Raw genomic sequence first — 15253 nt, 5'->3', positions numbered from 1 at the left:
CATCTTTTGTTGGGAACACTGCTGGTATCTGGAGTATCGCAGTTCATCCTACACTGATAGGTGCAGCAGTGTGCTGTTCCTTTTTTAATCCAAGTGAAGACAAAGGCAAACTATATCTGCAGGCGGTGCATATGCAGATGTTTGCTGGGCAGTGCTCTTCTTACAGTTGATCACAAATTTTATCAAATTATTCCAGCATGTTCACATCCTGAATTAGCGCCAGCAGCTCTCTGACCAGTCAGCTGAACTATTCAGAAATAACCAGCCAATTTTTCTGATGATCTTGTTTGCTTATGTAGGTCCTGTTTTATAACCAGTTAAAAGTTTTTAGTTGTATGTTTAAGATTATACCTTAGCATTACCTAGCAAACATCCCTGTGCATCTAAGTGGCTCAGGCATGGTGGTGTACAGTAGTCATGCTTCACTGTGTGCTTGTTTATGTAGTTCTTTTTTTTTAGACAAAAGCTGATGAACTGCTGACCAGGTCTTTTCTATGGGCTGCATGGACAATATAATCTCCTGTCACGAATTTCATCAAAAGACAGAATCCAATACATACATTGTGCACGTTTATACTTAATGTAACACATGATGAAAAATATTTTGCACAATATGACAATTATATGGCAAAAATACTTTTTTGTCAATTACACAAAACAGTCAAACACACACTCAATATTTAAATCAACTATGTGAAGACTGTTGAATAAGCACAGCATAAGCTCTATTTTTTATTTTATATTCAAACTATCCCCAAACCTCGAATGTCTTAAGATTAATTTTTGTTCATTAAATGTTTCTTGGTGTTCTTCTCTGGCTTAAACAATATGATGTAACACTTTGGAGCAAATATACACAGTATCAGTCCAAAACTGGAGGCCAGAATGGCAAATATCTCCACAGCCACAGTAAATTTCCCAGGAGAGCTGACATACGCTGGGATAAAGGTGATCCAGACTGCACAGAATATCAGCATACTGAAGGTGATCAGCTTGGCTTCATTGAAATTATCAGGTAGTTTCCGAGCTAGGACAGCTAACACAAAGCAAAAGAGAGCCAGTAGGCCTATGTACCCAAGTACAACCCAGAACCCAATAGCTGATCCTAATGCACACTCCAGGATGATTCTCTCCTTAAATGTGGTTAAGTTTTTCATTGGAAAAGGGGGACTAAGAAGCAACCAAATAGTACATATTAAAACTTGAATAAATGTGAAAGACACTACAGTCATCCTTTGCTGTGTTGGTCCAAACCATTTCATGACATTACTACCTGGGAGTGTAGCTTTGAAGGCCATTAACACGACTATAGTTTTTCCGAGAACACAAGAGATGCAGAGGACGAAGATGATCCCAAATGCTGTGTGGCGCAGCCTGCAGGACCAATCGGAGGGTGCTCCAATGAAAGTCAATGAACACAAGAAACATAGAGTCAGGGAGAAGAGCAGCAGGAAGCTCAGCTCTGAGTTGTTGGCCCTGACAATCGGGGATGTCCTGTGACAAAAAAACACAGCCGCTGTTATAATGGCAAGACAGGCACCAACAACTGAGAATGCAGCCAGGATGATTCCTAGGACCTCATCAAAGGAAAGAAACTCTACAGGCTTGGGGAAACAAGTGTCTCTCTCTGCATTAGGCCAGAACTCCTTGGGGCAAGGGAAACAGTCTGTGGAATCTGAAAAAAAATAATTGAAAAAGGGCTTTTAGCAGTTATATATTTGATGTTTTAGACATTCATTAGAAAAATAATTACCTGTAGCATTGCTAATCTCTCCCTCAGGACATGGTATACAATCATAACAGCAGATGGGTTTTCCTTTCTGAAGCACTTTACGAGTTCCTGGAGGACAGCTGTCACTGCACACTGACACAGGCACCTGGTACATAAAATATAAACAATCTCACACATATTCAGGTTGTTATACAGATTTTAGGATCAAAGCAGAGGTTAACATTTTTGTCTGTTCTGTTTAGGATGAAAAAGACAAAAAAATTAAAATCTCTAAATTAATAAACAGTATTTTCTCTGATAGAAAGTGTTAGATCACTAAACTACATGATTTTAAAATAGTACCTCCAGAGCTTTTCGAAATGTATGTCAAATTGAATCGCTATTTTATTATTTTCTGGGGAAAGTCCCCCATGTCCCCACTCTAATCACGCCCCGTTTTGCATGGTAAATACACTGTGAAGTTCACCTAAGGCAAAAATGAGGCATCAACAAGCTGGTTATGTTATAAAGTTAAATTTGTTTTAGCACAGACCTCCCTTTTTGTTAGTATCCCTCTGCCACAGTTCAGCAAAAGAACTCTTTTTCACTAGAATTGTATTTGAATCTCTTACACGGCTTCTTACATGTTTGTCACCATCCACCCAAGTAAGGTTTCGGTTGATATGGAACTCCTGGCCCTCCGGCAGTGATGCATCATAAAGCCCTACTGTCACCATCTCAATGCTGCCACTCTCACTTTTTTGCCAGTTAACCAGCTCATATCTGGCCACAGGATCCCCGTTGGCATCAAATGACACATCATAACCATTTTGGGAAAAATTTACTTTTTTCAGTTGAGTAAGAACCTGTGAGAATAAAGTAAGATAAGACAGTGGAGGAGATAAATTAAAACTTTATATTTTAAAATGTACATTGTGGTTGAAAAAGAACATTTGGGTGTTAACTTGTGTATTTTAAATGACCTGTTTGGACTCTATTCTGGTGAATTTGTCACACTGAGTTTTAGAATTTGTGTCCTGACACACTTCATTGTGAATGGCATGAGCTATTGCATAAACAGCTTTGTAAACCATGTTCGTGATTCGGAGCTGAGACGTGTCAGTGTACTGGCTGCTGAGCGTCTGAATGTTTTCAGTTCCATCACACACATGCTCATCGATGGCTGCACCTTTAAACACACAGAGACAGAGGAACATGACATTTTAGCCTCTGCAATAATAATAATAAAATATTATTCTTTCTTATTTCGTCAGACCCTATTATTTATGACTCTACAGACTATTAGCCTCTTGTACCTACTCTCGTCTGTACAGTGCTTTGGTTAACATGAGTTGTTTTAAAATGTGCTTTATATATAAATTTGACTTGAATTGATTTACAAGAGACAGAACATGACCACAATTTTTCTATTGGTGACCATCTGACTTCGACTGATTTAATGTGTTTAAAACAAAAAGATGGTCTGAAATCACTGTCAGAATAATACCCTTATTAGACTAATATACACTGTTACTGATAAATGCTAGTATGTACAAAAAAACATCAGATGACTTTTAAACAACTTTCTCACTTTTTCCCAGCCTGCAGTTAAATGCATCCTCCCAGAACTCAGTGAGCTCTGGAGAGGCAGCCACTTCAGTCAGAGAGAGATCCAGTAAGAAATCTCTCAGACTTGGGATGACAGACTGCTGAATGCTAAATCCAACAGCTCCAGCACAGGACCTGAACTTTAGCATGTCTCGATTAGTTACCCAGGCCTCACTGCCTATCCACTGGCGAGGTGGAGAAGGCTTGAGCGCCAGCTCCTCCAAAAGGATCCTCAATTCAGAAGAGGTTGTAAATGCCACAATAACCACAGCTGAAGACCTGCAGAGACATTACAGAGCATTTTATTTGACCTGTGTTATTATCAAGATATGTACCAAAAACAAAGAAAAATGTATTGATCTCTTTAATTCAATTTTATAACAATATCTGTTATAATTATGTGATGAAATGAACTTGGTAAAAAAAAAACATAAATTCCCAAATTGCTAGTTAGATAATAAATCAATCTTCTGTCACATATTTGGATGAAAGTTCATCTTAGTTTTGTGTGCAGAAGGTTTGTATCAGTACTGGCCAACAAATTTTCAAAAGCAAAATCAGTGATGCAGAAACCTGCGGATAACGTCAGCTAATCTCTGTATTCTGCTATGTGGGTGGGTCCGATGCAAAGATTCAGAGTATTCCACACAGATCCCCTCCTTCTGTGCTGCCTGCAGGAAAGACGCCATGCCATTATTGCCATAGTCTGAATCTGACCGGACAGCACCTATCCAAGTCCAGCCAAAGTGTTTCACCAGCTTGGCCAGCGCGTCAGCCTGGAACTGGTCACTGGGGACTGTTCTAAAGAAATTTGGGTACTGCTGCTTATCAGACAGGCATGCACAAGTGGCAAAGTGGCTCACCTAAAAGAATTCAGGATTTTAGTTATTTAAAAGGGCAGACCAAAAATCAGCACTGGCCGACACTGAAGAAATAGTTTGAAACAAACTCATAATATTTACTTGAGGAATGTTGAAGGGCCTGATGATGCGCGACATGCTGATGGATGGTGTGGACCCAGACTCACCAACAATAGCCATCACCATGCCAGATTGTGAGCAATTGTCACCAGTGTAAAACACTGAGTCTAGGCTGTTTGAAAGCTGGAATGTCACATGCATCGTCACGGGCACTGAGGTGCACGAGTCGTGGATCTGATAACCAAGTTTGATGCCTGGCAGCAGCTCCGTGCTGTTGTTAATCTCCTCAATGGCGAAGACCATTGTACGTGCAAAGCGCAGTTCACGAGAGTCAATGCTGCACACAGACAATCATGTCACTGTTCAAATCTACATGTGATGAGCACAAATCACAGTTTTAACAGAAAACACACAATTGCAGTCATATAACTGAAAGCTGCACTGCATCTGTTGGCCAAATTTACCTCACAGAATTATCTGAACAGCAAAAAATCAAAACACAGTATTAGAAGAAATCAGTCCATAATGCTCAGATTTAAACATATTCAGCTAAATCAAAAGGGTACATTTTCTTTCATCCAACTTTTTTTTTTTTTTTTTTAGTTTTCCAACACAAAAGCCTTGCAGCATGATTCTCCATCTTACTGACCTCCCTGTGCACTTTTGTGACTCAGGCATGGTGGTGTAGTTATGCATCACTGTTTGTTTGTAGTAGCGTATGGAGAAAACACCACCAATAACGTAGTCACCATCCATTGAGAATACAGGTAGACGAGTTGTACCCTGGAGTTTACATTTCACAGATGAGGCCTCACTGCTGACCCAAGCACCAGTCCTTTCCTCTGTAAGCCCAGTGCTTTGTTTCAGAGCTGAGCTCAGCTCACACAAACTCAGAGACAGGATCAGGCCAATAAGGAGAGCTGAGATCTCCATCCCCGAAGTGTCTGCATGTGAGCATATTGTGTTTGTGTTTGCACTGGTTTTAATAGATTTTCAGACAAAAGCTTCCCTCCTTCTGGTGTGCGTCAGCTTGTCATTCATCGGGGAGAGTACGCATTAGATATCGGTCTGTCATGAATTGCTATAAAACATTGTAAACACCAGCTATTGTCCATATTTTGTTCTAAATGCAACCTGTCATTGATTTGTTTTAGCTCATACTAGAATTAAGCCACAACTTACATATACTGGAAATAATTTCAAAAACTCTACACAGATATCAGTATCACAATGTTTATGAATATATACTTTATTTAGCGAACAAAGAAAATAAAATATTACAAGAACATTCAAAATTATATCTCAGTCAAGAGAAATATTTGGGGAAAATGCACAAATAAACAATTTCTAAACCTCAGACGTCTAAAGATGCATTTTTGTTCATAAAGTGTTTCTTGGTGTTCTTCTCCGGCTTAAACAATATGACGTAAGACTTTAGAGCAAATATACACAGTATCAGTCCAAAACTGGAGGCCAGAATAGCAAATATCTCCACAGCCACAGTAAATTTCCCAGAAGAACTGACATACGCTGGGATAAATGTGATCCAGACTGCGCAGAATATCAGCATGCTGAAGGTGATCAGCTTGGCTTCATTGAAATTATCAGGTAGTTTCCGTGCTAGGACAGCTAACACCAAGCAAAAGAGAGCCAGTAGGCCGATGTACCCGAGAACAACCCAGAACCCAATAGCTGAGCCTAATGCACACTCCAGGATGATTCTCTCCTTATATATAGTTAGGTTTTTCATTGGAAAGGGGGGACTAAGACCTAGCCAAATAGCACATTAAAACTTGAATAAATGTGAAAGCCACTACAGTCATCCTTTGCTGTGGAGGACCAAACCATTTCATTACATTACTACCTGGGAGTGTAGCTCTGAGGGCCATTAGCACGACTATAGTTTTTCCAAGAACACAAGAGATGCAGAAGACAAAGGTGATCCCAAACGCTGTGTGGCGCCGCATGCAGGACCACTTAGAGGGTGCTCCAATGAAAGTCAATGAACATAAGAAACACAGAGTCAGGGAGAAGAGCAGCAGGAAGCTCAGCTCAGAGTTGTTGGCCCTGAAAATCGGGGATGTCCTGTGAGAAAACAGAAACTTTAGCCTGTGTGTAGACCAAAGCCTAAATGCGGCCTCCTTGCACTAACAAAGCCTGGTTAACAAAGAAAGTGCACCGACCCTAATGTCCAGTAGGTGGGGCCGATTGTCAGTCCCCCCAGGTTTGAAAACTCCCATCTCCCATTGTCTGAGAGCGCACCTCATCACATCGTCAGTTCCGCAGCGACCGGATACACGGAGAAGAAAAAAACAGCTGCACGCCTGTTTCATAGCAGTCCCATTGTAACATGTTGCTGGAAGCATCAGCTTTCATCTGCGCAGCTGTTACTTAAAGGGAGCAAACAAACGTTTGGATTTACCTGCCTAGGCTGTAGTCTATAACCTCGATGGACTAGCCAAGATTGCGCAGTGTTTACCAAACACATTCCGGATCCAGAGAAGAGATGAGCAACCCAGTCTCTCATCCCTGCAGAAGGAGGTCTCCCCTTAGAAAACTCCCGCTTTGACCCATTTTCTTTGCCCATGTCGACTTCACTGTTTGAACAGCCACCGCAAGACACTGCAACGCCTTTAATCCACGCTGAGGAAGCTGGATAAAAGAAGACACACACTACAAGTGAGGCTTAATTAGTGCCTGGGCAGATACTAGAAGTTAACATGTATTGTATGCTTTTCAGATACATTGTGAGTTTTTGGACCACCGAGTCCTTTTTGCTGTTAGTTTTATACTGTAAAACACTGTTTGTTGCTCACTGTTCTTTGTGCTCATCATGAGCCGATTTGAGCCCCTCCACTCTGTGGAGCTAAATGTTAGCTTTGCCGCCATGTGAGCGTAAAATAGGCCACATTCCTATCAAGGATCAGCCAAAAGTGATTTGAGCCTGAGTTCGTTCATCGGCCACTGAGTGATATGAAGGCGAGTGTTGTCTCCCCAGCTGTTTCTCACTCTTTGCAAAGCTCTGAGCGTTAGCTCTCTTTGTCTCTCTCTCTATTAACCCACGCTTACACACACATATGATCTGAGTGACGCAAACACAATCTTATGAGCGACTTTTTGGAGACTTATGGTTAATGACTTGCTATAACATTAGATATGGGTGTCCCATGGTAGCACCACTATAACATTAGATACGGACAGTGGCGGCGCCAGAGTATTTTTTCTGGTTCAACTACGGTGGGGCTAACCCATATGGTGGCGGGGCTCAAATAAATGGCAGAATTTCAATGTGAATATATATTCAATAAAACAACACCCTCCCACAGCTAGAAACACGCATGCACGCATGCACACACGCACATGCACACACACACACACACACACACACACACACACACACACACACACACACACACAGAGAGAGAGAGAAACGCTAATAGTTACGTTAACAGCACAGCAGGTGGATCCGAGTGAAAATAAGGCATAGATAGGAGGCGATGAGACCAATATAAGATCAGAGGGGCCATAAGGCAAACTTTGACACACAGATCACCCAATTCAACACCACACATTTTCTCGAGTTGTCCTAAAGCCATATATAGTCTACCACACAACAGCCAAGAGTCTAAACACATCTCCAACAAATTAAATATGCTTATTAGGCAACAAGACCGCGGCAAGGAGGCAAAACACAAAACGCTTAACAAAGTCAGCAAAACAATAAAAACAATATTAAACTCGCCAGGCTGAGATTTTCAAATGAGTACAATCCGACGTTTTTTGTGATTGGAGGCAAAGATGTCGATGATGCGCTGAACATCCAAAGTCTTTGTCCTTTGTTTGTTGATGGACAACAGGGCCAAGTTGCTGTTTCGGGTATCACTACTGCTGTTCCGTAGATAGTTCTTAATCCGACGGAGGCAGGAGAAACTCCGTTCACACGAAGCAGAGGTCACGGGCAGGGTCAGTGAAATACAGATGAGTTTGTATAAATCCACAGAAGCATCCCGGTAAGGCCGCATTAAAGCGAGAAATCCCACAGTGTCATTCACTACATGTCCCTGTGCTCTCTTTCTTTCCAGCAGGCGCTGAACTTGGTGTAGCTCTGCTGTCAGGTTTTCCTCAGTCACTCCATAGAACTGTGCCATAGGCTGCAGACATTTCTTGTCTAGGAAAGATGCATGTTTGGGGCCGAGACTCTAGTTAAAACACCTCCGGCCTCGGTTGAGAAACGTCTTCTCATTTCACCCACAAGTCTGTCAATTACTGGGTAATAACAATGTGTGCACAGCACATCTGGAGTTGTAACAGGTGTGCGCTCAACTGGGGCCTCGACGGTGTGTCCGTAGTTTTATCCAATACACCTGCCACCGCCATCTGTTGTTCCATCCGACGACGTTTAAAAACAAATTTATCCATGATAAATTTTGACCAGTTTACTAACGTGAGCTTAATAACATGAGTGACTATAAGCCGCCAACGCTAATTACAAGAGCCAGGTAACGTTAGTTAATCAACTAGTAGCGTACTGTCTCTGTGTCAAGCATACACTAAAAGCACACTCACATGAGTGACGTATGGACTGGCAGGACCCCACTGATCTCAGGAGGGACCCCGATGAGTGACAGTTGTCATCGCAGCTGCCTGAATGCCGTTACGACGTGCCGCGGTTGCGCTGTTGGACTCCGCAATTTTCTTGTTTTTTTTTCTTTTTCTTTTTTTTTCTTGGTTGTTTTATGGTAGGGCTAACACAATTCTTAATGGGGCTATAGCCTAACCAAGCCCTACCCTGGCGCCACCTATGGATACGGATGTCCCGTGGTAGCACCACTTCCTTTTTGGAGCAGTGTGTTACCGCTCCGTTTGACGGCATCTTGTGTGTATCCAAAAGTGCATATGAGGTCGTGGTGTTCCGCCACTTGTGACACTGTGTCACTTTGTGACATTCATCTTCTAAGAGATCGCATCCGCCATCTTGGCTCTCTCTTTCTACGCCACCATCTTGGCTCTCTTCCTTTGTCTCTCTGACACACACACACACACACACCGAATGCTTGTTTGTTGCTTGAGTTCATAGTTTAGCTGCTGTAGTTGAATGATAGATTTTTTGGATGAATTCATGTCAAACTGGAACGGCGGTCTTTGAACAGAGGAGGTGGGCTAAGAAATTACTGATCACCCACCTACAATGCAGAACTGAGTTCCCTCCAAGACATCTTAACAACCATTCACACCTGGGCTCACCTAGCCCTAGCAACCCACATGGAGGTCGGTTGGGTCAACGACCCACAAGTGGCCCTAACTCAGAGCTCACATGTTTCCCTAACGACATACCCACACAGGGTTTTAAAAGCCTGCAAACTCCCCTCCAGTTAGTTAGAACTGGAGAAGCCTCTTGGATGAGAGGTGAAATGTCTTCAAGAAATTGAAACAAGTCCAGTTGCCTACGATACAGCAACAATGTTTTGCAAACTCCTGTCATGCCATGTTACCAAAAACATTTTCATAAGCAACTGCAGTAAATGTAGAACACGAGAATGTAAAGTTCTTCTGTTATCTTTGCAAAATGAAGCACTGACACTCCAATCTCCTGTTAAACCTGCATCTACTGCTCTGTAGCATATCCAATCATAACAATCTTTAATGGAATATAAATTCCACAAAAGCAAATTTAATCTTAGATGAGGTTTCAACCTCCTTTGCAGAGAAAATGTTGATGTGATGGCAGTAGAGCATAATTGAAGACCAGGAAAATGTGAACCTGTATCATTCAGCATTTCGAAACGTATGTTGAAGATACACTTCCTGCTTTTGTCAAAAGACCCTTTAAAATACCTAAATCCCCAAATACTCTAACTCCCTGCATAACTAAGCTCTAGATGGCACCCCAACAGCATCTTTTGTTGGGAACACTACTGGTATCTGGAGTATCGCAGTTCATCCTACACTACACACACATAGGTGCAGCAGTGTGCTGTTCCTTTTTTTAATCCAAGCAAAGACAAAGGCAAACTATATCTGCAGGCGGTGCATATGCAGATGTTTGCTGGGCAGTTCTCTTCTTATAGTTGATCACAAATGTTATCAAATTATTCCAGCATGTTCACATCCTGAATTAGCGCCAGCAGCTCTCTGACCAGTCAGCTGAACTATTCAGAAATAACCAGCCAATTTTTCTGATGATCTTGTTTGCTTATGTAGGTCCTGTTTTATAACCAGTTAAAAGTTTTTAGTTGTATGTTTAAGATTATACCTTAGCATTACCTAGCAAACATCCCTGTGCATCTAAGTGGCTCAGGCATGGTGGTGTACAGTAGTCATGCTTCACTGTGTGCTTGTTTATGTAGTTCTTTTTTTTTAGACAAAAGCTTCCCCTTCCCTTACCCAGTGGTCTTTGATGAACTGCTGACCAGGTCTTTCTATGGGCTGCATGGACAATTTAATCTAATGTCACAATCTCTTCCTTCTCTTGTAAAGTAACCATTGTGAACACCAGATACCGTTTCATTTGATTTAATCCCATTTTAGATAAATCTCAAGGTGATGATATATTTGGAATTTCATCAAAAGACAGAACCCAATACATAAACTGTTGCACATTCATAGTTAATGTAACACATGATGAAAAATAATTTGCACAATATGACAATTACATGACAAAAATAGTTTTAAAAATGACACTAAACAAACAGTCAAACACACACTCAATATTTCAATCAACTACGTGAAGACTCTGTTGAATAAGCACAGCATAAGCTCTATTTTTTATTTCATATTCTAACTATTCCCAAACCTTGAATGTCTTAAGATTAATTTTTGTTCATTAAATGTTTCTTGGTGTTCTTCTCTGGCTTAAACAATATGATGTAACACTTTGGAGCAAATATACACAGTATAAGTCCAAAACTGGAGGCCAGAATGGCAAATATCTCCACAGCCACAGTAAATTTCCCAGGAGAGCTGACATACGCTGGGATAAAGGTGATCCAGACTGCACAGAATATTAGCATGCTGAAGGTGATCAGCTTGGCTTCATTGAAATTATCAGGTAGTTTCCGGGCTAGTACAGCTAACACAAAGCAAAAGAGAGCCAGTAGGCCGATGTACCCAAGTACAACCCAGAACCCAATAGCTGAGCCTAATGCACACTCCAGGATGATTCTCTCCTTAAATGTGGTTATGTTTTTCATTGGAAAAGGGGGACTAAGAAGCAACCAGATAGTACATATTAAAACTTGAATAAATGTGAAAGACACTACAGTCATTCTCTGCTGTGTAGGTCCAAACCATTTCATGACATTACTACCTGGGAGTGTAGCTTTGAAGGCCATTAATACAACTATAGTTTTTCCAAGAACACAAGAGATACAGAGGACGAAGGTGATCCCAAATGCTGTGTGGCGCAGCATGCAGGACCACTCAGAAGGTGCTCCAATGAAAGTCAATGAACACAAGAAACATAGAGTCAGGGAGAAGAGCAGCAGGAAGCTCAGCTCTGAGTTGTTGGCCCTGACAATCGGGGATGTCCTGTGACAAAAAAACACAGCCGCTGTTATAATGGCAAGACAGGCACCAACAACTGAGAATGCAGCCAGGATGATTCCTAGGACCTCATCAAAGGAAAGAAACTCTACAGGCTTGGGGAAACAAGTGTCTCCCTCTGCATTAGGCCAGAACTCCTTGGGGCAAGGGAAACAGTCAGGGGAATCTGAAAAAATAAATGAAAAAGGGCTTTTAGCAGTTATATATTTGATGTTTTAGATATTCATTAGAAAAATAATTACCTGTAGCATTGCTAATCTCTCCCTCAGGACATGGTATACAATCATAACAGCAGATGGGTTTTCCTTTCTGAAGCACTTTACGAGTTCCTGGAGGACAGCTGTCACTGCACACTGACACAGGCACCTGGTACATAAAATATAAACAATCTCACACATATTCAGGCTGTTATACAGATTTCAGGATTAAAGCAGAGGTTAACATTTTTGTCTGTTCTGTTTAGGATGAAAAAAACAAAAAAATGTAAATCTCTAAATTAATAAACAGTATTTTCTCTGATAGAAAATGTTAGATTACTAAACTACATGGTTTCAAAATAGTACCTCCATAGCTTTTCGAAATGTATGTCAAATTGAGTCACTATTTTATTATGTTCTGGGGAAGGACCCCCATGTCCCCATTCTAATCACGCCCCGTTTTGTGTATTAAATGCACTGTTAACTTCAGCTGAAGCAAAAATGAGGCATCAACAAGCTGGTTATGTTATAAAGTTAAATTTGTTTTAGCACAGACCTCCCTTTTTGGTACTATCCCTCTGCCACAGTTCAGCAAAGGAACTCTTTTTCACTAGAATTGTATTTGAATCTCCTTTCAGCTTCTTACATGTTTGTCACCATCCACCCAAGTAAGGTTTCGGTTGATATGGAACTCTTGGCCCTCCGGCAGTGATGCATCATAAAGCCCTACTGTCACCATCTCAATGCTGCCACTCTCACTTTTTTGCCAGTTAACCAGCTCATATCTGGCCACAGGATCCCCGTTGGCATCAAATGACACATCATAACCATTTTGAGAAAAATTTACTTTTTTCAGTTGAGTAAGAACCTGTGAGAATAAAGTAAGATAAGACAGTGAAGGAGATAAATTAAAACTTTAGATTTTAAAATTTTGGGTGTTAACTTGTGTATTTTAAATGACCTGTTTGGACTCTATTCTGGTGAATTTGTCACACTGAGTTTTAGAATTTGTGTCCTGACACACTTCATTGTGAATGGCATGAGCTATTGCATAAACAGCCTTGTAAACCATGTTCGTGATTCGGAGCTGAGACGTGTCAGTGTACTGGCTGCTGAGCGTCTGAATGTCTTCAGTTCCATCACACACACGCTCATCTATGGCTGCACCTTTAAACACACAGAGACAGAGGAACATGACATTTTAGCCTCTGCAATAATAATAATAATAATAATAATAATAATAAATTATTATTCTTTCTTATTTCGTCAGACCCTATTATTTATGACTCTACAGATGATTAGCCTCTTGTACCTACTCTCGTCTGTACAGTGCTTTGGTCAACATGAGTTGTTTTTAAATGTGCTTTATATATACATTTGACTTGAATTGATTTATAAGAGACAGAAAATGACCACAATTTTTCTATTAGTGACTATCTGATTTCGACTGATTTAACATCTTTAAATCATATAAATGGTCTGAAATCACTGTCAGAATAATACCCTTATCAGACTTATATATACTGTTACCAATAAATGCTAGTATGTACAAAAAATAGCTGATGACTTTTAAACAACTTTCTCACTTTTTACCATCCTGCAGTTGAATGCATCCTCCCAGAACTCAGTAAGCACTGGTGAGGTAGCCACCTTAGTGGGAGAGAGATCCAGCAAGAATTCTCTTAGACCTGGGATGACAGATTGCTGAATGCCAAATCCAATAGCTCCAGCACAGAAGCTGAACCGCAGCAAGTCTGGGTTAGTTACCCAGGACTCACTGCCTATCCACTGGCGAGGTGGAGAAGGCTCACGTGAAAGCTCGTCAAGCAGGAGCCTCATTTCTGTTGAGGCTAAAAATGCCAAAACAACCATAGCTGTCGACCTGGAGAGATATTATAGTGCATGAAATTATAACAATATGAGGAATCAAGATAGCTGATGCAAAGAAACAGGAGAGATATGTGCAGAAGGTCAGGGTCAGCAAATGGAACTAAAGTACAATCAGTGATTTAGAAACCTGCGGATAACATCAGCTACTCTCTGGATTCTGCTACGTGGGTGGGTCCGATAGAAAGATTCAGAGTATTCCACACAAATCCCCTCCTTCTGTGCTGCCTCCAGGAAAGAGGCCATGCCATTATTGCCATAATCTGAATCTGACCGGACAGCACCTATCCAAGTCCAGCCAAAGTGTTTCACCAGCTTTGCCAGTGCATCAGCCTGAAACTGGTCACTGGGGATTGTTCTGAAGAAAGTCGGGTACTGCTGCTTATCAGACAGGCATGCACAAGTGGCAAAGTAGCTCACCTAAAGAAAAACAACAGTGTAAATATTTTACCGGACAGAAAAATCAGCCCTGGACAATATTAAACACACAGTTTGCCAGATATTCATATTTACTTGAGGAATGTCAAAGGACCCGATGACACGCGACATGCTGATGGATCGGGTGGATGAAGACTCACCAACAATAGCCATCACCATACCAGATTGTGAACAGTTTTCACTGGTGTAAATCAACGGGTCCAGGCCATTTGAAAGCTGGAATGTAACTTGCATCGCCAGAGGCACCGAGGTGCACGAGTCTTGGATCTCATAACCTAGTTTGATGCCTGGCAGTAGCTCTGTGCTGTTGTTAATTTCCTCGATGGCGAAGACCATTGCGCGTGAAAAGCGGAGTTCACGAGAGTCAATGCTGCACAAAGACAATCATGTCACTGTTGAAATTTACATATGTTGAGGACAATTCACAATTTTATCAGAAAACACAACAAAGGAGAAGAGTTTTTCATAGTTATTAAGGACCATTACTGACAGCTGCACTGCATCTGTGAAAGAAATGTACATCACAGAGTAACCTGACCAACAAGATTCGAAAAAAAATTACCAGTCCAAAATTCACACTAATTTTATTGTGCAGATTTATAATTAACTTGATCAAAAGTTAGTTATTTGGTTTTCCTGTTAATTATATACATTTTCAGTTAAGAAAATGATTTTTCACACTCTTTTGTTTTGTGAAACTTGTACCTGCAATTTCATTTGCCAAATACTAATTTGGCACTTTCTGTGTCTTCTGTTTTTCAACACTAGACAGTGACTTTGCAACACAATTGTAAGCGCATCATACAAATCTTAACATTTGTTCCCACACAGTGTTACAGCCCCCTACACATCACATCTCCCTCTTACTAACCTCCCTGTGCACTTCTGTGGCTCAGGCATGGTGGTGTAGTTATGCTTCACTGTGTGCATGAAGTAGTGTATTGAGAAAA

The 15253-nt window shown here is 41.1% G+C and overlaps 2 protein-coding genes across 2 annotated transcripts; both read right to left on the bottom strand.

The window, feature by feature from the left end:
- Nucleotides 1-776: 776 nt before the first annotated feature.
- LOC141012623 (extracellular calcium-sensing receptor-like) lies at nucleotides 777-4995 on the bottom strand. Its single transcript, XM_073486151.1, has 8 exons — nucleotides 4889-4995; nucleotides 4282-4576; nucleotides 3893-4182; nucleotides 3303-3598; nucleotides 2695-2900; nucleotides 2356-2577; nucleotides 1754-1877; nucleotides 777-1675 (listed from the first exon to the last, which is right to left on the bottom strand). Exons 1-8 carry the CDS (start codon nucleotides 4993-4995, stop codon nucleotides 777-779), a joined length of 2439 nt encoding a protein of 812 aa, XP_073342252.1.
- A 6053-nt stretch (nucleotides 4996-11048) lies between these two features.
- Nucleotides 11049-15203, bottom strand: LOC141012634 (extracellular calcium-sensing receptor-like). The gene is made up of 8 exons (XM_073486162.1): nucleotides 15175-15203; nucleotides 14379-14673; nucleotides 13996-14285; nucleotides 13565-13860; nucleotides 12940-13145; nucleotides 12625-12846; nucleotides 12024-12147; nucleotides 11049-11947 (listed from the first exon to the last, which is right to left on the bottom strand). The coding sequence occupies exons 1-8, from the start codon at nucleotides 15201-15203 to the stop codon at nucleotides 11049-11051; spliced, it is 2361 nt and encodes a 786-aa protein (XP_073342263.1).
- Nucleotides 15204-15253: the final 50 nt, after the last annotated feature.

This window comes from Pagrus major, chromosome 2 (genome assembly GCF_040436345.1).
Source record: "Pagrus major chromosome 2, Pma_NU_1.0".
Lineage (NCBI taxonomy): Eukaryota > Metazoa > Chordata > Actinopteri > Spariformes > Sparidae > Pagrus > Pagrus major.
This window is presented reverse-complemented; position numbering and strand designations above follow the sequence as displayed.